We start from the raw sequence: 24,064 nt of genomic DNA, 5'->3' as shown, positions 1-24,064 counted from the left end.
CCTCAGGATCAGGGTCCGAGACACAGAGTGGGAGAGGGATCAGGCCATCCAGAGATACACCGAGGCCGAGACAGCTCTGAGGGCAGGTAGGCGGGCAGCAGAGGATGCAGGGGTAGGCTACGCATATGTTTTGCGAGCCGGAGAGGAGATCACCTACTGGAGAGATCTATACTATGCAGCCGTGCCAGCAGATCAGCGGGCTAGGAGTTTTCATAGATCGTCGCGCACAGCGACGGCTACGGGAGGGAGCCGCAGGAGACAGGCATCCAGCGGTGGGGTTATGGGGCCTCCACCACCACCAGAGAGGCAGGGGGATCCTGGGGCGGGTCCATCTACAGCTCAGACTCCGTCGAGGTGAGGCGGCTCCGAGGGAGGGAGTTCCTCATAGCTATAGTGGGCTCCCCTTGTATCAGTATATGTACCATTATTGTATTGTAGACACCTGCGGGTGATTCTTTTGTAGCCATATGATTGTTTTGACATCATTGTATTATGACACATTTGATTATATATGAGAGATGATCCATTTTTGCGGCAACTATATGCATGTGTACCTTATGTGATGAGATGTTCTTATGTGATACATGTTTTATGATATGGATGCTTATATGATGCAATGCAATATATTTTTGTTCTTTTATGTTGTATATGTGATGCATGATGCAAATGTGAATGTATGTAATGCAAATGAATATGATAATGCAAATGATTATTTACATAATGAAAATGTGAGATGTGCTAACATGTGTATGCAGGATGTGATGCAATTGTGATATCTATATGTATGTATGAAATGCTTATATGTGGTGATGTAGGTGTAACTATATGAAATGCAAATGTTTTTTTGGTGTGTCATTATACTCAGTCATGTGATAGCGGGCTACGCGGACTCGAGAAGGACTATGGAAGTCAATCAAGAAAGGGGGATGGAAGATAGAAGATATGAACGTGAAAGAGCTTCTTGTGCGTTATCATCATTGAGCTTTATTATGGCAGAATAGGTTATGACAATCGAGGCATTTGTTCGGCCCAGAAAGTCATTGTACCTGTTTGCATGGAGATAAGACAATCACAAACAAGGAATGCCCCAGTTCATACCAGACTCACAGTGTCCTCATATCCTTGGACAAGTCATAGCATTACTAAAAGACAATCCACAGACAGCAAATGCAAATAGGTGACGATACCCCATCCTCGCCTTTCTAGTCAAAGACATCCTGGAGATAGAATCTCTAGTCAAAGACATCCTGGAAAAGCTAAAAGACATGTCACCAAAAGGTAAAATCAAAAGAAAACCAAGACTCGACACCAACATCCACTGTAGTCCTCAAGTTTAGTGTCTCTTGTCACTTGTTTAAGTCTTATTCGATTGTGGTCACAATGTTCACTTTCACAAAAAGGATTGATAGCACTGAACCATATGTTGTCTGAGTCTGCTGAAAGATTTAATTTGTTGAAGCCCATTGTTGCTGCTGTGTCTCCTTGGAAACTGACTGAATCCATGAAACTGATACCTTATTGTGGAGAAGACGAAACTTTTATTGTGGATTGTGCGCGGATAGACTGAAGAAAGCTGAAAGAAACTGTACTCCTCGAAACATGTGATATTCTCAGTTCCACACCCATTACTAGACGTAGGAATTGGCCGTAGTCACAGATAGGATATGATTTATTATGGATGGAAAAGGGAGTGAAAGGGGAGGGTTATGGATGGCTAACCAATCTTGGGTAGATCAATAACAAGCCATGATGGGAATGGGCAAGTTTGTTGTGGGCGAATAAGTTGTGAGTGTGTGCAAAGTGAAAGGATGAAAGTGAATCCTGAAGGAGGGAGGAGCAAAGTCCCTACGCATGGCGCTGGTGACCCAATTTTCACCATGGTACTTGCCCAGGGCGCCACCGAAGTGGTTTTCACCGTTGGACGAAATTATTTCTCTTTACTTTTTTGGATTTTTCAATTTTTTTGTTGTCACAAGGCGCCTGTTTACCAGGTTTTCACCAAGTAACGATTTTTTTGTTTTATAATTTTTTTGTATTTTTGAATTTTTTTGATTTTTTTGTATTTTTGAATTTTTTTTTGATTTTTTTTGTATTTTTGAATTAGAATACTCAAAAAAGAGCTTATGTGTAGAACCTGCGAAGGTGCATGCTGTTGATAGGATCCTCCAAGGGTTCACCTTCTGTAGTTGAGAGCTGATATGCCCTAGATCCATATACTGCTGTGATGATATAAGGACCAAGCCAGTTGGGTTCAAATTTGCCCTTCTTTTCTCTATCTTGCTGATTCTTGGGGTTCTCTCTGAGGACTAAGTCACCTACCTCAAATGTGCGAGGCTTGACCTTGTGATTGTAACTGCGACTCATTCGTTGTTGGTAAGCCTTGAGATGATTAAAAGCAGTGTGTCGTCGTTCCTCCAGCAGTTCTAGTTCTTGTAAGCGAGAGACCCTATAGTCTTCATCGTTGATTATGTTTCTCAAGGAGACCCGTAAAGAAGGCAACTCGACCTCAATAGGCAAGATGGCTTCAGCACCGTAGACAAGTGAGTAAGGTGTAGCTCCTGTAGGTGTGCGGACACTGGTACGATAGGCCCAAAGTGCGGGATTGAGTTGGACATGCCAGTTATGGCCAGCGTCGTCGACTGTCTTTTTAAGTATTTTGAGAATTGTTTTGTTAGACGCCTCAGCTTGGCCATTACCTTGGGGGTAATATGGTGTGGAGAAACGATGAGAGATATGGAAGTGCTCACAGAGTTCACGAACATCCTGGTTCTTGAAAGGACGCCCGTTGTCAGTGATAATGGAAGTAGAAATCCCGTATCGGCAAATGATGTAGTTCAGGATGAAAGTAGCGATTTGTTTCCCAGTAACTTGTGTGAGAGGCACGGCTTCAATCCACTTTGTGAAATACTCTGTGGCTGTGATAATGAATTTATGTCCATTGGAAGAAGGAGGGTGAATCTTGCCTATGAGATCGAGCCCCCACTGACAAAAGGGCCAAGGAGATGCAAGTGGCTGTAGTTCCTGCGCTGGTGCATGTATGAGGTCTCCATGAATTTGACACTGCTTACACTTCTTGACAAACTGATATGCATCTTTTTCCATAGTAGGCCAATAATATCCAGTCCTGATAAGTTTCTTGGCCAAGGTAGGACCACTAGTATGCGGACCACATATCCCTTCGTGTACTTCTCGTAACGCAATCTGAGCTTCGTCACTCTCTAAACATCTAAGGAGGGTGCCATCTAGACCTCGTCGGTATAGGATATCAGCTAGGATAACGTATCGGGAGGATTGGCGGATGAAAGTGCGGCGTTGGTTGTTCGATAGATCGGGAGGTAAGATGTTGTCGCGAAGGTATGTGAATATGGAACCATATAACTGGGATTCAGGACCAACAACACATATCATTTCCGTAGGAGTGCTCTCATATGACGGAATCAGCAGGTTGTCCACCAGGAACTCATAGCAGGTCTCATTTTGCGGTAGGTCAATGAGCGAAGCAATTGTAGCCATGGCATCAGCAGCACGATTCTGTTCTCTTGGTATCTGCTCAAACTCTATCTTTGCAAAGTGCTGTTTCAGATCATCTACCAGTTGTTTGTAAGGCATTAGTTTTTCATCTTTTGTTTGATAATCATCAGTTGCTTGACGGATGACAAGTTGAGAATCCCCAAAAACATGAAGTTCTTGGATCTTCCACTGAATTACAATTCTTAGCCCCGTTGTTAATGCCTCGTATTCCGCTATATTGTTGGTGCAAGGAAATGATAAGCGGTATGACTTTGGTATAGAATCACCTTGGGGAGTTATAAAGAGTATACCCGCTCTTGCCCCATGCTGTGTGTATGAGCCATCAAAGTATAGTTGCCATGGCTTTGCAGGTGATATTGTTAGAATGGACTCATCTGGAAATTCTGACTGTAGAGGAACATCATCTATCATGGGAGCATCTGCCAGTTGATCTGCGATGGCTTGTCCTTTTATGGCTTTTCTGTCCACGTATTCAATGTCGAATTCACTCAAAATCATTACCCACTTGGCCAGTCGCCCAGTAAGTGTAGCTTTGTTGAGTAGATATTTTAGTGGATCAATTCTGGCAATCAACTTGGTCTTGTGAGTAAGCATGTAATGTCGTAATTTTTGTGAAGCGAAGACCACAGCGAGACATGCACGCTCAATTGGTGTGTAATTTAGCTCATATCCCACCAATGTGCGACTGATATAGTAGACTGCTTTTTCCTTGCCGTTAGGTATTTGCTGTGCTAGAAGTGCCCCCAGTGTTGTTGGAGTAGCTGATATGTAAAGTAACAATGGTTGATCTTGAATTGGTGGCATCAAAACTGGCGGGTTCAAAAGATAGTCTTTAAGTGCCTGAAAAGCCTGTTGACAGTTCTCATCCCATTTGAACTTAATGTTTTTGTGTAGCAGGTGCTGGAAAGGATTGCACTTATCTGCCAGTTGTGCTATGAATCTTCGTATGGACTGGAGTCTCCCTTGTAAAGACCAAAGTTGACTGATATTCTTGGGTGGCGGCATGTCCAAGATAGCCTTGACTTTTGCTGGATCCGCTTCTATTCCTCTTTTAGACACAATGAATCCTAGGAGCTTCCCGGAGGTTACTCCAAAGACACATTTCTTTGGATTTAATCTTACCTTGTATTTTTCCAGCCTATCAAAAGCAACTGAAAGTATGTCCAAGTGTGTATTTCTGTCTATTGATTTAACCAAAAGGTCGTCAACATAATCTTCCACCGTTACATGCATGAGATCATGGAAGATTGTAGTCATGGCTCGTTGATACGTGGCACCTGCATTTTTCAGCCCAAAGGGCATGACATTCCAGCAGAAGGTTCCCCATGGACAAGTGAATGATGTTTTATGTTGATCTTCAGGTGCAATCCTGATCTGATTATATCCAGAGAATCCGTCCATTAAAGATAACATCTCATGGCCTGCTGTGAGATCAACAATTAAATCAATGTTTGGTAATGGGAAATCGTCCTTCGGACAAGCCTTGTTGATATCCCTGAAGTCTGTACATATTCGGATGCTGCGATCTGGTTTGCTGACAGGTACTAAATTGGAAATCCATTCAGGGTAATCAATTGGGCGTATGAATCCGACATCTAGTAATTTCTCCAGCTCTGCCTTGACTAATAATGCCACTTGTGGATGCATTTTCCTCAATTTCTGTTTTACTGGTTTTGCCCCTGGTTTGACTGTTAGATGATGCATTACTAAATCGGGGTCTAGTCCAGGCATATCAGCATAAGACCATGCGAAGTTGACTTGTCGTTCCTTAAAGAAGCTTATGAACCTTGCTCTCTCGGCCTCTGTCAATGATTGAGCCAAAAATATGTTGTGTGGAACCTCTGCTATACCAATGTTTGTCTTTATAGTCTCCTCTACCAACATGGATGATTTTTCCTCGTATGATGCTGGGAGAATGTCAAGCCTTCCATCTTCGGGCGCCTCAGAGAGGTTTTCACCTTCAGATACGTCCTTTCTTTTTACTTTTTTAGAGTCGGAGAGCGCCACAGTGTGGTTTTCGCCATAAGACCCTTGTTTTGTTTTTATTTTCACATTTTTGCGACTAGAAGGCCCGACACCCTCACCAAAGTATGCCATGTTATTTAGCTCTATGACGTATCCTGCTTTATGGTCTCCAAGAGGAAGATCTTCGCGAATGCCAAGATAATCAACAATAGCTTCGTCATTTTGAAATGTATCAAACTGTGGTGGTCCATCCTGATCCCAGTCAATGAGTTGGGGGTGAACGAGGGGAAGGTCTTTAGTGTTTTTAGAGTCCGCAAGGCTAATAGTGAAGATGTGGTTATATTCAGGTATGTCAAGGTAGTCATCGAGGTCGTCAATGGCACTCTCCTCATCAGTGTCGATCGTGAGTGAGTCCAAATTATCATCACTAGTAGCACCCTCAGGGACAGGTGTCCTCATCCTATGTGATCCTGACCTAGGGCCTTGAAACGAAGTTTGTGCGGGATCCTTATGGGTTGGTTCTTGACCAACTCTGAATTTCTTGTAAAACTCCTCCTCCTCTGTTAGTTCATCTGGCTCTCTAAATGTCTCATTGAGTTCATAGTCGCTGGAGGATTTGTCTGAACCCCATTCCCACTCATTGGAGTCTGTGGAATAATTATCCTCTTGTTGAACTTTAGCCGCTTTGACTCACCATATCTGTTTTGTTCTCTTATTGTGACTCTTGGGATTTAGAAAACCAAGCCCCTTGGAGCGTTCCCTTCTTGTAGTTAGCTCAGGTTGTAGAGGCTCCATGACACCTTCTTTGCGTAGTCCGAGAGGACTTTTTCCATCATACCCGAATCTCTGCAGAATTTTGAAACCTTTACCATAGTTTTCACAGGGTATTATAATTTGATCATGTGTATCATCTTCAGCGTCCTTATATAGCATTTTATATAAATTTTCTTCCTCTAGTTCGCCCCATTTTTGAAAGACGGTAGGATCCCATTTGAGTAGCATGATGGAGATTTGCTTATTAGGATGTGGCCTCCCATATTCCTTAGGGGAGTTCATGACTTGTCGTAAGAACATTGTTTGATTTAGAGTGTATTCTCCCATGCCTTTGTCTTGAAACTTGGCTCTAAGTTCACCTTGTTTGGATGTCGAGGGCTTTAATGACTTAGGATCAATATATGCTGAAGAAGGAGTAGCCTCACGATTGCTAGGAATGATAGTCTCAGTATGTGATCTCAAGTTATTGCAATATATGAATGGATTTGGATCACCATTGACCGTTACCTCGACTCCATTATGAGGAAATTTTATGCACTGATGGTACGTTGATGGGACTGCTCTCATTTCATGAATCCACGGACGTCCTAGCAATATGTTATATGTGAGGTCTAGATCCAGGACTTGACAAATCACGTCCTTTGTGACTGGCCCTATTCTTAGTGGTAAGATGACTGTGCCCTTGGATGAACGCTCTTCATCATCATAAGCCTTAATAGTGATTTGGTTCATAGAATTCACAGCTTTGTCAGAATATCCCAATTGTCTGATGGTGCTCAATGTACAAATATTAAGACCTGCTCCTCCATCTATCAGGACTCGTTTTATTCGGTGTTTATGTATGAAGGCTTCAATATGTAGAGGTGCATTATGAGGCTGACTTATGGAGGCGTCATCGGCTTCTGTGAATGTGAGGGAGTGTGGAACAGATAGGTATCCCACCATGGCTTGAAACTGATCCACGTTCAGATCAGTAGGGACAGAAGTATCTCTCAAGGTTATGTCAAGGACAGCTTTATGTGCAGGAGATATACGTAAGAGCTCAAGAATAGAGATGAGTGCGGGTGTTTTCCCTAATTGCTCTACAAGATCGTACTCAGGCTTAGTTGACGGAAGATTGGTATTCTTAGTAGAGGTACCTGGCAATGTGATCTTACCTCGACGGGTTGTAACATGACATTCGGAGGTAGATGTGGACGAAGATCCCACACCTTTTAGGACAATTTTAGGTCGCTGAGGAGGATTCTCAGGATTTTTATTTTTGATAGTAATGGTAGAAATATGATTGTCCATTGAGATGTGATTAATAGTGGAATCATAATTGTAAGATGTTCTGGTGTAATTGGCTTGATCATCTGTGACTTTGCCTTTTCCCTTGTCATGTTTTGGGAATGGTTCCTTAAACACCTCATGCTCTTGGTTAGATGAATGTCCCTCAATCTCAATATCTCCTCTGTCAATGAGATCTTGTATAATGTTTTTCAATCGATGGCAATTACTTGTCTTATGACCCTTGCTCTTATGAAATTCGCAAAATTCATCATCATTCCACCAATTCGGTTTTACCTTTGGTTCATATGGAGGAAAATCTGGGACCATGATCACCTTGTTTGCTACAAGCTTTTTGAATACTGATTCAAGTGGTTCTCCCAATGGAGTGTACTTCCTTCGTGGTTTAGCAGCCGTTTGATTATTCACTTGATTGTTGGTAGAACTTGATCCAGAAAAGACGAACTTTGGTCTCATTGTGTTGGCATCAACAACGCCATCATTAACTGTATTCTTGTTCTTGTTCCAAAACTTTGGTTTGTCCTTTCCCTTAAAGTCCTCTTTGTTTTCTTTGAATAGTTTGATAACTCCTTGTTCAATCAAGACCTTTTCTGTTGCTAGGCCCTTTTCAATGACATCCTTAAATGTAGACAAACAAGCTTTTCTGAGATCATAGCCAATAGCCTTGTTAACATTTTGTGTGAACATTTCCACCATTTGTTTTTGCGGGATTTCACAAGAGCATCTACTAGCTAAATTTCTCCATCTTTGTAAAAATGACGCAAAAGATTCTCCTTCTTTTTGTTTCGTATTGCACAAGGTAGTAACTGAGACATCTGTTTCAATGTTGTAAGAAAAATGCTGAATGAATGCTTCTGCTAAGTCGCCCCATGACTTAATACCAGGAGGTAATTGAGAAAACCATTCCATTGCTTGATCTCCTAAGCTCTGTGGGAACAACCTCATTAAGTATGTTTCTTCTGCTGCTACCTCAATGCAAGCTGTGAAGAATTGTCTTATGTGTGCCTTGGGGTCTCCTCTCCCTCTATATTTGTCGAATTTTGGTGTTACAAAGTGCGGAGGAAACGGAGGCATTGGAATGCTCTTATCAAAGGGATAAGGGCATATATCTCTCATAGTATATGTGGGTTTTGATGTGCCCATGTCTTCCACTTTCTTTTGTAGATCTCTAATTTGTTGCTCCAAATTATTTTTGGGAGGACATGGATTTCTTGTAGCATACCCCATGTTTGAAACACCCATTTGAGGAGGAGCTTGTTGCATGTATGGATGATACTGATCGTAGACATGTCCATATGGAGGTCTATATTGTTGCGACATGTATGGAGCACTTGGCATAATTTCTTGTTGAGGGACCCCATATCTGTTTTGTGTATATAAACCATATTCAATGGGCCTTTCATTTTCCATTGTGTTGCCCCCAATTTTGGCATGAGGTCTCCTTGTGTCAAAATTTTGAGGAAGTCCTTGAGTATCCATTTGTCTTGGTTGACCCATATCTTGAGCATGTGTTTGAACATAAGGCCTCCATGATGGTCTTTGAGCGTAAGTATCATGCATTTGAGCTTGTATATGTGGGATTGCTGGTTTCTGAAGCAAAACTGATGGTGACTCCGACATCATATTATTTGGTCCTCCACTATTAGGTCGAGTTTGTTGTGAAGGTCTACTTTCCATAAGTTGAGATAAGTCAAAATCATGTGGTATTTTAGCTCCACTTTGTGCCATCATGTTTAGAAAGTATTGACGATCTCTCCTCATTATCTCTTCAACCAATCTATTAAATTGAGGGTCCATTATAGATTCTTGTATGTCTGCTGATAGTATTAAAGAATTGTCCACATTATCATTGTGTGTAGCGTTGTTGTTTATAGCGTTTGCGCTTTCCACATTTGGATTGTGTCTATAAACATTCATGTCTGGTAATGTAGTGTGCTCAGGATTGTAGAAGACATCATTGTCATACTCATAAGAACTCATGTTTACGGACCCTTGAGCTTCTTTAGCTTTTCTCCTAGATTTTTGAAGACGGGTTTCAACCATGAACTAGGTGTTTAGCAATATGTGAGAGACTGGACGAAAATGACAAGATTATGTAAGACCAAGAGTTGTATGGAATGTAAATGAATCTGAAGTTTACTTGCAATGTCCAAAGTGTGAGACCAAGTATGTATGTAGTAGAGTAGGTGTAACTTCCAAAGAGAGGATAGTTTCTCTTGATGAGGTAAGCTGACCTTGACTCTAAGTAAGACCAAATGAGACCCAAAGGTAAGAAACCTTGATGAGGGACCACTTAGCAAAGTGTTGTAGTATGTAGTGTGTTGACAAAGTATAGTGAGGACAAGCAAGTGACCTTTTGACTCAAGTTTAGACAAGTATGAATGTAAAATGAGGTATGAAGCAATGATGGACTGTGTAAGACCTTAGAACAGGCTGAATGCTAGATGAAATCTGAAGAGACAACCTATGAAGCTCAAGTATGCCGAAACTGATTTCTTTGTTTACTTGACTGTTAAACTTTTCAAATCCTGACACAGACGCCTCTGTGTACTTCACAGACGCGGTTTTAAGACACAGACGCTATTCTGTTTGACGCAGACGTGATTCTGAGATTTTCTGTTGATGTTTGCTGGGACTGTAACAGTTTTTTTGCAATTGTGGACACAGACGCGCCTGTATACTTCACAGACGCGATTTCCAGACACAGACGTGTCTCTGTTCGACACAGACACTGATAAAAACACAGACGCTATTCTGTACTTCACAGACGCGTTTATCAGACACAGACGCGGTTTTAACAGACACAGACGCGTTTCTGTAACCTTAGTGCAATCTTTCCTATCTGTGAACTTGTTTTGCTGTGACCAAATCTGATTTTTCGACTGTTTTTCATGACAAGAGGACACAATGTTGATGACCCAATGTTTGCAGACTGTTTAGACTCCAAAAAGTGTGTTGTTTGATGTAAAAAGTTTTTGCATACACTTGAAGACACAAAAGACACAATATTTTGCTGTTTTGTCTTGATTGTTTGAATGTTTATCATAAGTCAAGCACAATTCTTATGGCTGGCCAAGACAATAATTGTTGATCCCACATGGGGTTTTACCCCCGAGGCTACGCTATTCAGAGCGGATACTTAGATGCTTGACCTCACTGGCTCCACCCTCGGCACTCACTTCTCGGGTCAGCCAAGCATCAGTCCCCATGAAAACTCCCCATGGCGAACTTTGTATCTCTACTAAGAACCATATGTGTGTGGGCCGCTACCAGAGGTCCGACCTCCTGCCTCAACAATTAGAAGGATTTTGGGCATCTAAAACAAAATGGTGCTAGTAAGGGCATCCGCTCGTGTGGCCATACATGCGGCACTTTTAGCTCTGTAAATACAGAAGGCTTCCAGCCGGTAGGGGTTACGCCCTACAAATGATCAAATAAATTTGATCAAACGGGTTTATGGGGAGACATAGTGTCGGTATGAACTAATCAGCACACGTTATTCATAGTTTTCACCATGAATACATTTGATTATAGTGGCTTGGAAGAAGATGGCTTTTCTTTTGCTACCACTTGGGTCATTCTCTTCTCACTAGTAGTCCTAATGACCACACGGGAAGACAGGCCCTCTAAAGAGTAAACAAAACGAGCCTATTGCTCAAGACACAAAAGACAATGGTTCAATTTTAGTGCACCAATTGAAGTGTTTGCTAAGCTATGAAAACAAGGCACACAATAAAATTACAAAAACCCTAGCCAAGGCCCTGCAACAAAATTGTTAGTAGTTTGGGTTGTTTCAAGTGATAACCCCTTCCTGCAAGCACACAAGTTAGGTAAATTTTAAGAAAACCCAAAAAGACTTTGTGAAAAAGGGGCCTTCAACAAAAACGTATTTGCCTCCAAAGCAAGCTGCACAAACCAGGTTAGCTAGATCTGCAAAGGTTAGCCGAAAATAAACCAGATCTGAAACCCTAAGTACAAAATCCGAAAACCCGAATCGAAAAACTTGAAAAATTTGCAAAACAGAATGCACAGACGCTATTATACCAGACACAGACGCGTCTTTCTGACACAGACGCGGTTCTGTGATTCGCAGACGCGATCTAAGAACACAGACGCCTCTTTCTTCTACAGACGCGATCAGATGGTGCACAGACGCGATTCAGGATCACAGACGCGACTTTCGGAAACCTGCAAAAAAAAAAGAAATGACAGAAACACAGACGCGATCCAAGATATCACAGACGCCTCTGAAATACAAAAACGCGATCCGAACACTCGCAGACGCGGAAAAAATCTAAAATGTCGTCGAAATCGTCCGATCTGCAACTTCAAAAATGCCAAATCTGCAACAAAATGTTAAATGCAAAGGGACAAGAGTCCCACCGGGCGTGCCAAAATGTATATGGTAGAAATATGGATAGCAATAAACAACAATATTTGAAAGACTAAAATGGATTCAACCACTAAACCCTAGCCTAACAATGAACAAAGATCCACCATAACATATGGAGATAACCTAAGACAATGCAAATAACTCAAAAATCACAAACATTATACCATCACATGTCCACTAGGGTTTTGATCTCCATTCTTCCTATCTCCATTGATCTTGTTTGATATGCTTGCTCTCAGATTTTTGTATGCACAAGAGCTCAACAAAGAACGGAATGTGGTTGCAAGTAGAATTGTAGTGTAGCCAAGTCCTCCAAAATCAGTCATTAGCATGTGTCATTAGTCATTAGGGTTTGTCAATGAAGAAAGCATCTCCTTAAATAGAAGACACAATAAGAAATGGAGGGTTAAGATTGAGAGGTGTAAAAAGAGAGGTCGGCTAGGATTAGAGGGTAGGTATAAGAAATACCAAAATAATGAAAGAGGTAGGTAGTGTAGGAATTAAGAGATGAATGACATGTGTCATGTGTAGAAAAAGATAATGAACTAATTAAATAAATAATGATTTATTTAATTAATAGAAGAAATAGGACAATTAAATAAATAAAATATTTATTTAATTTAGGAAAGGGATAATTTAAATAAATAAATGTATTTATTTAAATGAGAAATAAGGCTAGAAGAGGATAAATGAATTAATTAAATAAATATAAATTTATTTAATTAATAGAAGAATTAGGCTTAGATAATTAAATAAATAAAATATTTATTTAATTAGACATGACAATTTTGAGTGTCTACACACGTGTTAATGCTAGGTGGAAAATGTTTTCAAAGTTGTCATTGCCATTATAGTCTTGGGTTTAAGGGTAGTGGAGCAGGCTCTCCCAATTGGATTGAGAGCACTTCAAGTGAGATGGTAGAGTGAGTTTGAAGCCATTGTGAGGAGTTTTCTTTTGGGTATGAGCACCCATATAGATTTGTTGCATAAATTGATTAGAAATTTCTTTTAGATATGAATTATCTGGAGATTTCTTTTGGATATGAACACTCACACCAATTTAACTCTTCTAGATTAATATATACATATCCAAATCAAAATGAAAAAACACCTATTAATAAATTAAACTATAACATTCACCTTTTTCCTAAATAATTAGAAAGATCAAGACTTGGTGAAGATGATATTTTGTGGTGGTAAACTATTTATGAGTTGCCATAATTTTAGGTTAACTCTTTTGAACAAAAATTTTAAAACAATTTAGCTCAATACATGGGCAATTTGGAGTGGTTAAAAGCAACTTCGTTTTTCTCTCGACGACTTGACTTTGTTTTAGAGCTACGTGGTAAGTTTGCTAACCGATGAAGAGAAAATCTGTGGAAAACCAAAACGCAAGACTGGAAGAGTCTTCGCTACCTAAGTTTCCCTAACTACCGATCAACCACAGTATTTCAATTGGAATTTGGTAGCACTCACTTTCAACAATTTGTTTTTATTCTCGATTCTCTTACTACTTTCCTCTTTCGACGAAGTGGAACACAAAATCGGTAAAGTTGCAGGGTCTTGCTTTTGATTTTTCCTCTGCCAAAATCCAATTCAAACATGTCTGCTATGGTACTACATAAAATTGCAGGGTCTTGCTTTTGAATTTTCCTCTGCCAAACTCCAATTCAAACACGTCTGTTATTGTACTACATTTAATGGAGGACAAGACCTTTCGTATCATATTAAATCGAGATTTGATTTTTCTTCACTTCCAGTTAAAAATGAGCTGGTAACGCGTCCCCATTTTGCACGGATTTCATAGACCATTTATTCTGAGTGGATCATTTATTTTTTCTATTCAAACCAATGTACCCGCTATAAATCACACCCCTGCACGACAAGAAGGTTTTATTAAAAATCAAATACTTTATATCATTCTTCTTTTCGTATATCATTTATTTTACTTTCGAGATTTATTAATTTTTTATTTTATAAATCTTTATTTCAACATTTAATTTTTAATTTTTTATATATTTTTATTTTTTTTATTTTTTATTTTTAATTTCTTTAACAATTGAATAGTTTACCATAAGAACATACTTGTCATGTGGAATAATGGATTTAATGGTTGGTTTGGTACATTTTGACTGGTATATAAATTTTATATCACTTTGGATTTGATTATTTTCATTAAATGACATTTTCTATTCACATCTGGTTGGATTTTCAAGGATAAGTATGACCCTGAAAAAGTTGTCAAGGAGTTAGATGGGTTGGTTGTTAGGTAGAATAATGGATTGAATGGTTGGTTTGGGTACGTTTTGACTAGTACATAAATTCTATGTTGCTTTGGATTTGATTTTGGTCATTAAATGACATTTTTTGTTCACATTAGGTTGGATTTTCAAGGATATCCATACCTTGAAAAATTTGTCAAGGGGTTAGATGATATTGGGAAACTATGGAAAAAGTGAAAAAAAAAATATTTTGTTTTTTTGCCAATTTATTATTTATAGCATATATGTCATAGTGTTTTCCGTTTTAATCAAGTAATACAATAAAAATTTAGAAATAGAAAGTAGCTAACAAGCTACCAAGTAAACAACTACAAAGTCATTACAAAATGGCTCATAAACAACTAGAGTGGCAGCTAGCAAGCTACCAAATAAACAACAGTTACAAAGTCATTACAAAATAGTCCATAATGGATTAGAAAATTGTCAAGAACTACCATACAATGTTGTTGTCTTAGATTCTAAATTTTAACATACATTGTAACTATTTTGAACATAAGGCGTTCTAACCATGGGCATTAGGTAAGCTTGAGCCTCGAAGTTGAACTTGAAACCAATGCAGAGAAAACCCATGGACCAAACCAACTCTACTACTCATGCAAGGCTACAACAGTAGGAATGCAATCTTCTCTAAGTTATTTTTGATCTTCATCTTTTCTTTTAGTGTCCCCAAAGTTGAAAACACAAAGAAACATTTTGGAAAATGATATCAAAGTAAAAATTTAACATTTCGTCTTCCTAATGAACATTAGTCTTAGTAAAGATTAAAAACATCTACTTTTCCATAGATTAAGCAAAACAACATGTCTCACAAATCTACAACAATATTATTTTGCAAATGTCAACTAGGAAGTTACAAACTTCCCCACACGGAATCTTCTACACTTTCACGAGAAAATACTCCAAATTAATAATATTAAGGTAACTATTTGATTCTTTTTATAAAAAAATAAAAAATATTAAAGCATTGGGGTCAAACAATAGATTTTAGATATGATTTTTTAAAAATCTCCATACCTTAATCCAAGAAAAATATAGGAAACATGATAATGCGTCTTCCATAATAAGTTAGTTAACAATAAGATATGAGAATTTCTCTTAGATTTATTACAAAACCAAAAAAAAATTATACTTATTATATCATCTTGATAATGAATCCAGAACATTGATACAAAAACCCACACACAATCTAATCCAAAAACAATCAAAATCAATATATCAATCCATTTAAAAAAATTGAATAAATTTTGAAAGTATGTGTAAATTTAACTATGCAAAAACCATCACTCCATAACAAAGGTTTGGATAATAATAAAAGAATATTAGCTTGCCCAATGAATCTATGGGTTCTATATGTATCTCAGCGCGTTGTCCTTTTGGGACTGCTTTCACCTTTTCCTGTTTTTGATAACACGGTTTCGTCCACCCACAGTAATTCTAAACAATCACTCTATTCAAAATTTAATAAATTACATGATTAGACTGGTACCTAGGTGATTGAAAAACATTTTGTGTTTCTGGTGCATTATATATAATGATGTGTTTCTCATAGCCAAGCATAAGGATTACTATGGCCTTGAAAAGGATGGATAGGAGCTGCCGAACAGGCCCAGATTACCGTTTGGCAACCGTGAAAGAAGCGGAGGCTTATCTAGAATGGATAAAGCATAATGATCTGTTAGGAGAATGGGACAGAGCCCGTCTTTTAGATGGCTGGATCGGAGGCGCTGGTTATGACTTCCATGTCCAAGTGGGTTTCAGAAGCTGTCTTGGATACATGCTAGTCGTTGAAGTGGGCGAGTCACCAACTTCGGAGATATCCAGCACAGGTCCGTATAACATGTCTTGGCTCGATTAACTTTTATAATACACGTAGATGGCAAATCATGTTTACTGAAATTCTGGAACTTCATTGTGTTAGTGTTGCATTGTAAATAGTAGGCTGACGTTTGTTCATTATTCGCAAAAGATGACAGGAATGAGAACCTATATTCCGAGGTTCCTAAATTGAGCAAAGAAGGAAGGAGTGCTGCTTTGTTCTTGTGTTGTGAAGACTGGAATTACGAGGTCCTTCATTGGTTGATTGAGAGTCACAAAGAAGAGGGTCGCACGAGCGGGGTTGCCATAAGCGTAGATGAAGAAACAGAAGAGGCGAGCAAACAAATAAGCGCAGTGGCCAGGAAATTGCACGGTGCGCGCGCAAAGAGCAGAGTGCCGAGAGCAGAATTTTCGTGTTCTTCTATGAGAGTCTTGATGAGCAGCATTCTGGAGTCTGCAAAATCCTTGACAAATAACATTCAAGAGTCTGAGCGAGGCAAGATTATAAATGAAAATCTTAAAAGAGTATTATTCTTGATGGAGTTTAATGACCTTGCCGATCAGTGTTGGGAGGAACTACGTTTGACAGAGGATTTGAAGAGGTTTGAACACTATCGTTTCGACACAAACATGGAGTCAACTTGGGAGGGCGTTGCGGATACAGTTTGGTACGCTACGGCAGACGCCATGGCTGTTGTAATCCTATCACAGTGCAGCAAGTATCATAATGAATGGGTACTGCAGAGAGAGAGGATGGATGATCGCGCTGTTGTCGCATCCCTAACTATCTACGCCCAGCAGCTCTTAGAAAGAACCTTTTTTGGCGACGAAAGTCTGTGGAAGTATGTAGAACCAGCGGCAAGCGAAGCAGCGGGCGATTGCAAGCGGTTTAATAAGATTTTACGTGACCGAGGGTACGGAACTTACAGCTCTGGTGGTCACTATGATGTTTTAAACATCTTTCTTGTTCAGGCGGCAAAGAAAGGCGATGTAAATCTGGTAGAGAGGCTCATAGATAGTAGCGTAAAACCCTCTGAAACAGATGATAAAAGAGAAAAAACAGCATTGCACCATGCAGCAAAGCTGGATGATGAATCCAAGGGGCTTAAAATTGCAGGAATGCTGCTTAGAGATTCAAGCCTTGAAAATGCAGTTGACCGTAAAAAGAGGAGTCCTCTACACAGAGCTGCTTTTTGTGGACACTCCAGAATGTGCAGACTACTCCTCCGGCACAAAGCGAGCGTGGAAAGCAAGGATGCGTACGGTCGAACTCCACTACACCATGCAGTTCTACGCCAGCACAATGAAGAGGTTGTTCATGTTCTGATTTCCGAGAGAGGAGAGGACAGTGTTGAAGGGAGCACTTGCTTGGTGGATGTGGAGGACAACCATGGAAAGACACCTCTGCATTTTGCTGTTGAGTGTCAAGCAACCAATGTGAGAATGGTGTCGTGGCTGCTGTCACTGTCCAGTCAACCACAATCTTACTTTAAGATGCTACACCTTTCATCGTATCTGCGTGAGTTTTCGCGAATGGGCAATAAGAATTTTGTTCAAGAGCTGCTGAAAGAAGGAGGCGATCCACTTGCCCCTGACGAGGAAGGAAAGACAACATTCCATTGCGCTGCTGAATGTTCAAACGACGAGGTGGCATGCGATATTATTTGTATGGTGCTCGATGAAAAAAAAGGAAAGACAAACGTGGAGGGAGCAAGAGTGCGTGACAAATATGGAAGAAACGTGCTTCACGTCGCAGCTTTCCTTGGACACAAACAGCTTTGTAAATGGCTTTTAGAGAAAATCCCAAATATAGATACTGAGGACCGTGATGGACAGAGTGCAATATATTATGCAGCTGCCGGAGCTCATGACGATAACGAGGTTTTGGACATATTCATTTTCACAGAACAGGGTACAAATCAAGTTTTTCTCAAAGATGACAGCCAAACAACGCCTTTGCACGTTGCTGCTGCGAGAGGCAACCTAAAAATGGTGGAAAAATTTCTTTCAAAGAGAGTGATTTCAGAACAAAAGCGCAAAGAATATGTTAGGGCACCAGATGCGCTGGGTCAAACAGCACTACATAAAGCAGCAAGTGGAGGCCACAAGAAAATTGTTAAAAAGCTTTTGGACAAGGGAGCCAATCCGTTACAAGAACGTGACTGTGACGGCAAAACAGCTCTTCATTTTGCAACTCAAGCAGAAAAGGGTGAAGATGCCATGGCAATAGCTAAGTTGCTGTTGAACGAATGTGAATCCAATAAACAGAAATCCTTGCTTTTGTTTGCTTCTGCTGTTGGAATTGGTTCTGCAGAGCAAAGTATAAGCTCCAACTCTGAGCTTAAGAAATATCTTTTGAAAGAAAAAAGTGAAATACTGAGAACACCTGGGAAGGAGAATTTGCTTAGAGTGGCGGCAACATTAGGCAATATAGATATGACACGGGAGCTCCTCACCAGGGGTGCAAACATTGCTGACATTTGCAGTAAGGATTGGAGAGGAAAACTCCAACCAGAAGAAAAGAAAAATGTTGGAGATGGTACCTATCTTTGCCTATACTTTTTTCTTTTTTGGTTTTGTTTCTTTTCCTCATCAAACAAATAAAGTGGCCGGCTGTCAATTTTGTGTTGGATTTTTTTATTTTGCAGTTCTCAAGCAAATTGACCATATTGTTGAACAAGGAACCGACAAACCAACTCTGTGGGATGATCTTGGTAGGTGGAATTACCTAGTTCACTAATATAAAACAAGTACAAATTCACAGACGAAATTTCTTAACATTTTCTGTTATAACATTGAGCAGGACGAATTGCATATGCCAATGGTCTCGCTGCATTATTTCTGAATCCTTTTGTGAAATCCCCAATTACTGTGGGAATCTCGGGAGAATGGGGAACGGGAAAGTCTAGCCTCATGATTCAGGTAATTATCCTTGCTAAATATTTTAGCACATTTACTGAACACTACTAGATTTTCTGTGTGATCCGAATCATTGTTCTTCCAGACAGAGTGCATTCTTTTAAATACAACGGCTCAGTTAGCATTCTCAAATTCATTTCAAAAGGAAGATTTTCCTGGAGCAAGCGAACCCAAATTGTCTGCAAAAGGGGAAGCCAGGCGTGGGGAAATAGTACATGCTTTAGTGAAGTTACAGACAATGGAAAGTATAGAAAGTATAGAGAGAGAATCTAGACCAAGACCAGTATTGCGACGGTCGGATGCAAAAAAGTGGGATGACCGTGATCAAAAAAGTGGGATGACCGTGATTATTCAGAAGATTGGAATGTATGTTAAACGAGTATTTGGTTACGCTAAAAACTTCACACTAAAGGTAGACAAGGTAGACGCAGGCCTTCCGTTCACAAATTAAATACCCTTATTTACAGTTGCTTTAATCATTTTGTATTTTAAATTTAGACATAAATTTAGTTTAAATTTCTTTTAAATCTATTTGTGAATTTTTAAATTTGCATTATGATTTTTTTTCGTGTCTTTCTTTATTTTAAATTTAGACTTGAATATTATCTATTACTATAAAAATTTCTTTACTTTCATTCCGGATGGATTCATGAATAGATTTTTTCACTAAACAATAATTCTCCCTCTTTGCGTTTAATCTATCATAATAGCACATTTAATATTCTATTTGATAACAATTATATATCTATATATTTATATCTTTTCTCTTATCAATGAATTAATTATACATTAATTCATTATTTCATTTATATAAAAAATTTAATATAATAGATTTTTACAATACTCCGTGATTTCTAATATATAATAATTCTTTAATTTTCTAATTGAATATTCATTTTATATTTAATATATGTATTTGATACTATAAAATATTATTTATATAATATTAAAATAATTTTAAAAAATTCATAATTATTTAATATTAAATATAAAATATAATTTATATTATAGATTATAAAAATATGATATCTTTCAAGTTAAACACCTAAATTAAAATTTATCATATTGTATGGGTTGCTGCAGGTGAGAGATCCCCAGAAAAATAGTCACACCCTATGTGAGTTTTTGAGAAATTATGAACCTAAGCATCATCAAATTTTTAAGTCCCTGGCCGTCATGGATCGGCGTGATATGGTAAGCAGACTTACATTAATTGTATCAGTTCGTGGAACGTTAAAATTTCTATGGTTTGTTTTCCCCTTTCCTGGTTTCCTGTGCGTTCCTACAATTTTATATTATTTTGTTGCAAATAATTTTTTCAACTACAGTTAGAAGTTTGATATGGAACTTTACACGAGATATTTAAGTATGTCCAACTGTAGGACCGATCAGTAACTAGTAGAAAGTTTAACCTACTTTACGTGGATATTCTAACATATTTCCTTATGAACATTTAAATTTCTGATCAACTCCATCTTAATTTCTATGCAAATCTTTACATAAGTATATGCTCTGTGTCTGGTGATATTCAGTTTGAATATAAGGAAAATGAGGAAGAAAGTGGATCTAGAAAGCAAAGATTCGGTGGCATGCCATGGGAGGAGGACTCGATGCAGGGGACTACACCTTCCATTTTGACTGTACGTTATAATGCCTGGCAATACAGAAATGAATCCGAGGCATGGGCAGGTCTAGCAGTCGAAATCACAAAAGAATTGGAAGCAACAATGACGGTGGCGCACAAGCTGAGGACTAGATGGGTATATAACTGGAGAACCCGTAGAAACAGCATCTGCTTTGGAGTCATCTTCCCATGCTTTCTTGCAGTATTTGTAGCCTTCTGGTTCAATACAATTGTGTGGTTGCTACTTGATAGAGCGCAAAGTAAAGGGATAAAAGATTTTAAATACGGAAGTCTACCAGTATCTGCAATTGTACTTGTTTGGGCTGTGGTGAAGTCAGTGGTTTCTTCTGTGAAACCGATCAGTGCCCAAATAGTGGATTTTATATGTCTTCCAGACCATACCCAAAAGCTTGGCTATCATCAAAAGGTTATTTTTGATATCAATTTTTTGAAAGATGAACTCAAATACAGACCCTCCTGGTTGTGGGAGTTCTTTGCATTTATATGGTGCTGCATTACATTTAGTTGGGATGAGAACTATGTTCCAGGAACGCTCATTCCTAAGATGCCCCCTGCATACAAGGATAATCTTAGGATAGTAGTCTTCATCGACGATCTCGATCGTTGCCAGGAAAATGTGATTTTGCAGGTATAATTTTGTCAAACATGTCTATTCGTAATTATTATCGTTCTCAAATATTAATCTCTGGTTTTATAATTTCTGAAGTCCTTGCAAATGGCAGATATTATCAGCAGTGAATCTAGTTTTGGCTGCTTGCGAGATCAACGTTATTTTGGGCATGGATAAAAGTATGATCGAAAGGGCAATAATAAGAAAGTTTGGGGACAAGACTAGCAAACCTAATAATAAGTCCAATCAGGACTTAGCAGACAAATATTTAAGGAAGATAATTCAGCTGCCACTAGACCTACCCGACCCTAGTAGCTCAGAGTCCCAGCTTTTTTTACAGGGCCAGTTAGGTATGTCAGATAGTAGAAAAGGGACTACAGATTCAGAAGCACAAAATGAAAGACCCCTTACATATGGGTATATGAAACTGCCAAAGTTTCAAATGGGAACTTCAATTCCATCGAAAACTAAACTAGGTGAATGCTTCTGACTCTATACAAGTGGGATTAAGCATGTTTTATATTTGAAATTTTCATATGGTTATGCATGCATCACTTTTAACAAATGATATATGCTTCTAACACTTTAATGTTGTTGTAGCTGGGGTAGAAACAACAAAATCTGAGGCAGAAACTGGAGCTAAACAAGAAAAAACCAGAAACATTTCAGGTGAAAATTGTTCAGTTGCAGTGCCTTTAAATTGAACAGAAAATATGAAACTGATTGTATGCCTTACTGTAGTAATCAATTTAATATGTTCGTTAACTAGAAAACGTTGCTTCAATGAACAGATACAGCCCAAAAAGGATTTCAAAATATGGAACGGGAAGAAACAACTGGGAGACCAGGTGAATATATCATTCAAAGAAACGGGATTTTGTGTGATGTTTGTGCAATGTATTATCATACAATTAACAATAAGTTTCAATTCAAAATGTTTGTTGTTAGCAACAGGCCCTAGAGTAGAAGAAACAAAGACCGAGAATAACCTGAAGTGGCGCAAATTTCGTGTTAAATGGGACTCGGTACATAGATTCCGGACTTACTGGTTTGGAAATCAGTACCACTATGATAAACTCCAAAAGAGTGATATTGATGAGGAATGGGACATTGAACAAGGCGCAGGTTCCAAATTTAATAAGCTGGCTATATTTTATATTATATCAATTATGTTTTCTTGCAGTTTCTAATCCAATTTGATTATTGCTTATAACGTTTTGTCATGAAGGCAAAATGGTCAGCATTAGAAGTAGGAACATACCACTTTCAACGAAAATATATTGAATTTTATTTGAGATGGTCATATAATAATGTCTTGGCATGTGTTACATTCAGGTGAGAATTCAGGTGTTCAGAAACGCCGAGAAGACAGTGAGAGTAAGCGAAGGCTTATGGGTCTGTCCCCAATAACTACTGAAATGCTCATCCCTAAATATAGCGAAGGGGAAAAGAATGCGTTTTGCTTTCATTATACTCGAGCCACACGCAACAGGAAACTTCCACGAGAGTGGAAATGTTTGATGACATACCATCGGCTAGCATGGAATATTTTGTCTAAAAGTCCCCAAGTGATCCCACTGGCAGGATGGCAGGTTCAACTGATTTCATGGGTTTTCGTCTGCTGGCAATGGAAGCATCTCATAACAATTCTTGTACAAGTAAGATACCGTCACAATGTTCCTTAATCTTACCTCAACGGTGTTCACATGAACAGACACTGGTAGTTTATTTATTTGTTTAGACACAAATTTTTAGTACGGATAAACAAAACTAAATATTCTTTTTATGCACTGATGCAGAATTGGCAAAATCTTGAGGTTTTAAGAAAGTGGATAACGGTACATGATATTCAGAAAGGGGAAGTTATTGATGAGAATAGTGGGCCTTCGTTGAGAGAGATTGTTGAGCATTATATTGATGAGAGGTGGCCAACTGACAAGAAGAGCGACAATTTTCAGGGAGTGAGCGCCGCAAAAAAGAAGGAAGACACCATTGACAGCGTCAATGAGGAAGTGGGTGTTAACTGCAGAAAAAGCACTGAAGAAGTGGATAAGACAAGTGGCAACTTGCCAGAGAATACAAAGATAGAGGATCTTATCAAGCAAACAATCATCAAAGAACTCGAGGATCCTGAAGGTGTACTGAAGTTAGCAATAAGAAATGTTTTACAAGAGGACGAGGTGAAGGATATGCTGAAAGCGATCATCAAAGAAGCTTTCGAAGAGGAAAGAGAAAGAGAAAAACAGCTAGGGGAAGTTTCAAATTCATATGAAGAAGACAACAAAGGAGAAAGTTCTCTGCAACAGGGCACAACGGTTAAGGAGAATCAGAAAGCTTCACATAAAGGTGGAAATAACGGCAAAAGTAAGGTGAAGGATGAAGAGGAGGAGCGAGAAGAATGGAGGAAGCTGAGAGAAACATTGAGCCGCTACAATGTTTCAATGGGTGGCATTCAAGCCTTCCAGAAATTTAGGTTCTACTGTGAGCCTGGACATCTTCAATGGCCATTCCTCGAACAAGCTTGAAACCTCACCTGATGTTATATACATAAATGAAGTTAGGAGTGCCCTCCTGCCCTGGATTGTGCTTATTTCAAATAAATTAGTTTCTTCCTTTCATTTTTCTTGAACGTTATTTTTAATCATGATGAAATAGTCAATAATAATGATGCAAGTCATCGTTTCACAGGACCTATTATGGTGTAAGTCATCATTTCTCAACGTCTAAAGTAATAGGATTATGAATGTAAACATATGTAAGTTATATAATTTAATAAAGAAATATACTAAGAAAATAATTTTAAAAAATGAAAGAATGGAAGAAAATAAACAGAAATAAAT

The 24,064-nt window shown here is 38.8% G+C and overlaps 1 protein-coding gene across 3 annotated transcripts; it reads left to right on the top strand.

Annotated features, from left to right (window-relative positions):
- Positions 1 to 15,746: 15,746 nt before the first annotated feature.
- Positions 15,747 to 23,842, top strand: LOC131050819 (uncharacterized). 3 transcript variants are annotated; one of them, XM_059220081.1, is made up of 13 exons: positions 15,747 to 16,061; positions 16,202 to 18,589; positions 18,699 to 18,764; positions 18,854 to 18,972; positions 19,055 to 19,381; positions 20,053 to 20,163; positions 20,502 to 21,242; positions 21,337 to 21,700; positions 21,825 to 21,893; positions 22,016 to 22,072; positions 22,173 to 22,349; positions 22,560 to 22,882; positions 23,024 to 23,842. In XM_059220081.1, exons 1-13 carry the CDS (start codon positions 15,803 to 15,805, stop codon positions 23,747 to 23,749), a joined length of 5,727 nt encoding a protein of 1,908 aa, XP_059076064.1. In that variant the 5' UTR covers positions 15,747 to 15,802; the 3' UTR covers positions 23,750 to 23,842. The 3 variants fall into 3 exon arrangements, with proteins under 3 accessions (XP_059076064.1, XP_057841089.2, XP_057841088.2); XM_057985106.2 differs by having other exon boundaries at positions 15,748 to 16,061; positions 19,055 to 19,390; XM_057985105.2 differs by having other exon boundaries at positions 15,749 to 16,061; positions 19,055 to 19,390; positions 22,179 to 22,349.
- Positions 23,843 to 24,064: the final 222 nt, after the last annotated feature.

Source organism: Cryptomeria japonica, chromosome 4 (genome assembly GCF_030272615.1).
Source record: "Cryptomeria japonica chromosome 4, Sugi_1.0, whole genome shotgun sequence".
NCBI lineage: Eukaryota > Viridiplantae > Streptophyta > Pinopsida > Cupressales > Cupressaceae > Cryptomeria > Cryptomeria japonica.
Note: the sequence above shows the minus strand (reverse complement) of the source record. Positions and strands in the feature narration are given on the sequence as shown.

Bases quoted from the DNA above. Each gene is read 5' to 3' on its own strand.
- LOC131050819 (XM_057985106.2), top strand. From the start codon at position 15,803: ATGGCCTTGAAAAGGATGGATAGGAGCTGCCGAACAGGCCCAGATTAC. The intron at 21,894-22,015 runs GTGAAAATTGTT...TTCAATGAACAG, and splicing joins AAAAACCAGAAACATTTCAG to ATACAGCCCAAAAAGGATTT. The intron at 22,883-23,023 runs GTAAGATACCGT...GCACTGATGCAG, and splicing joins TCATAACAATTCTTGTACAA to AATTGGCAAAATCTTGAGGT.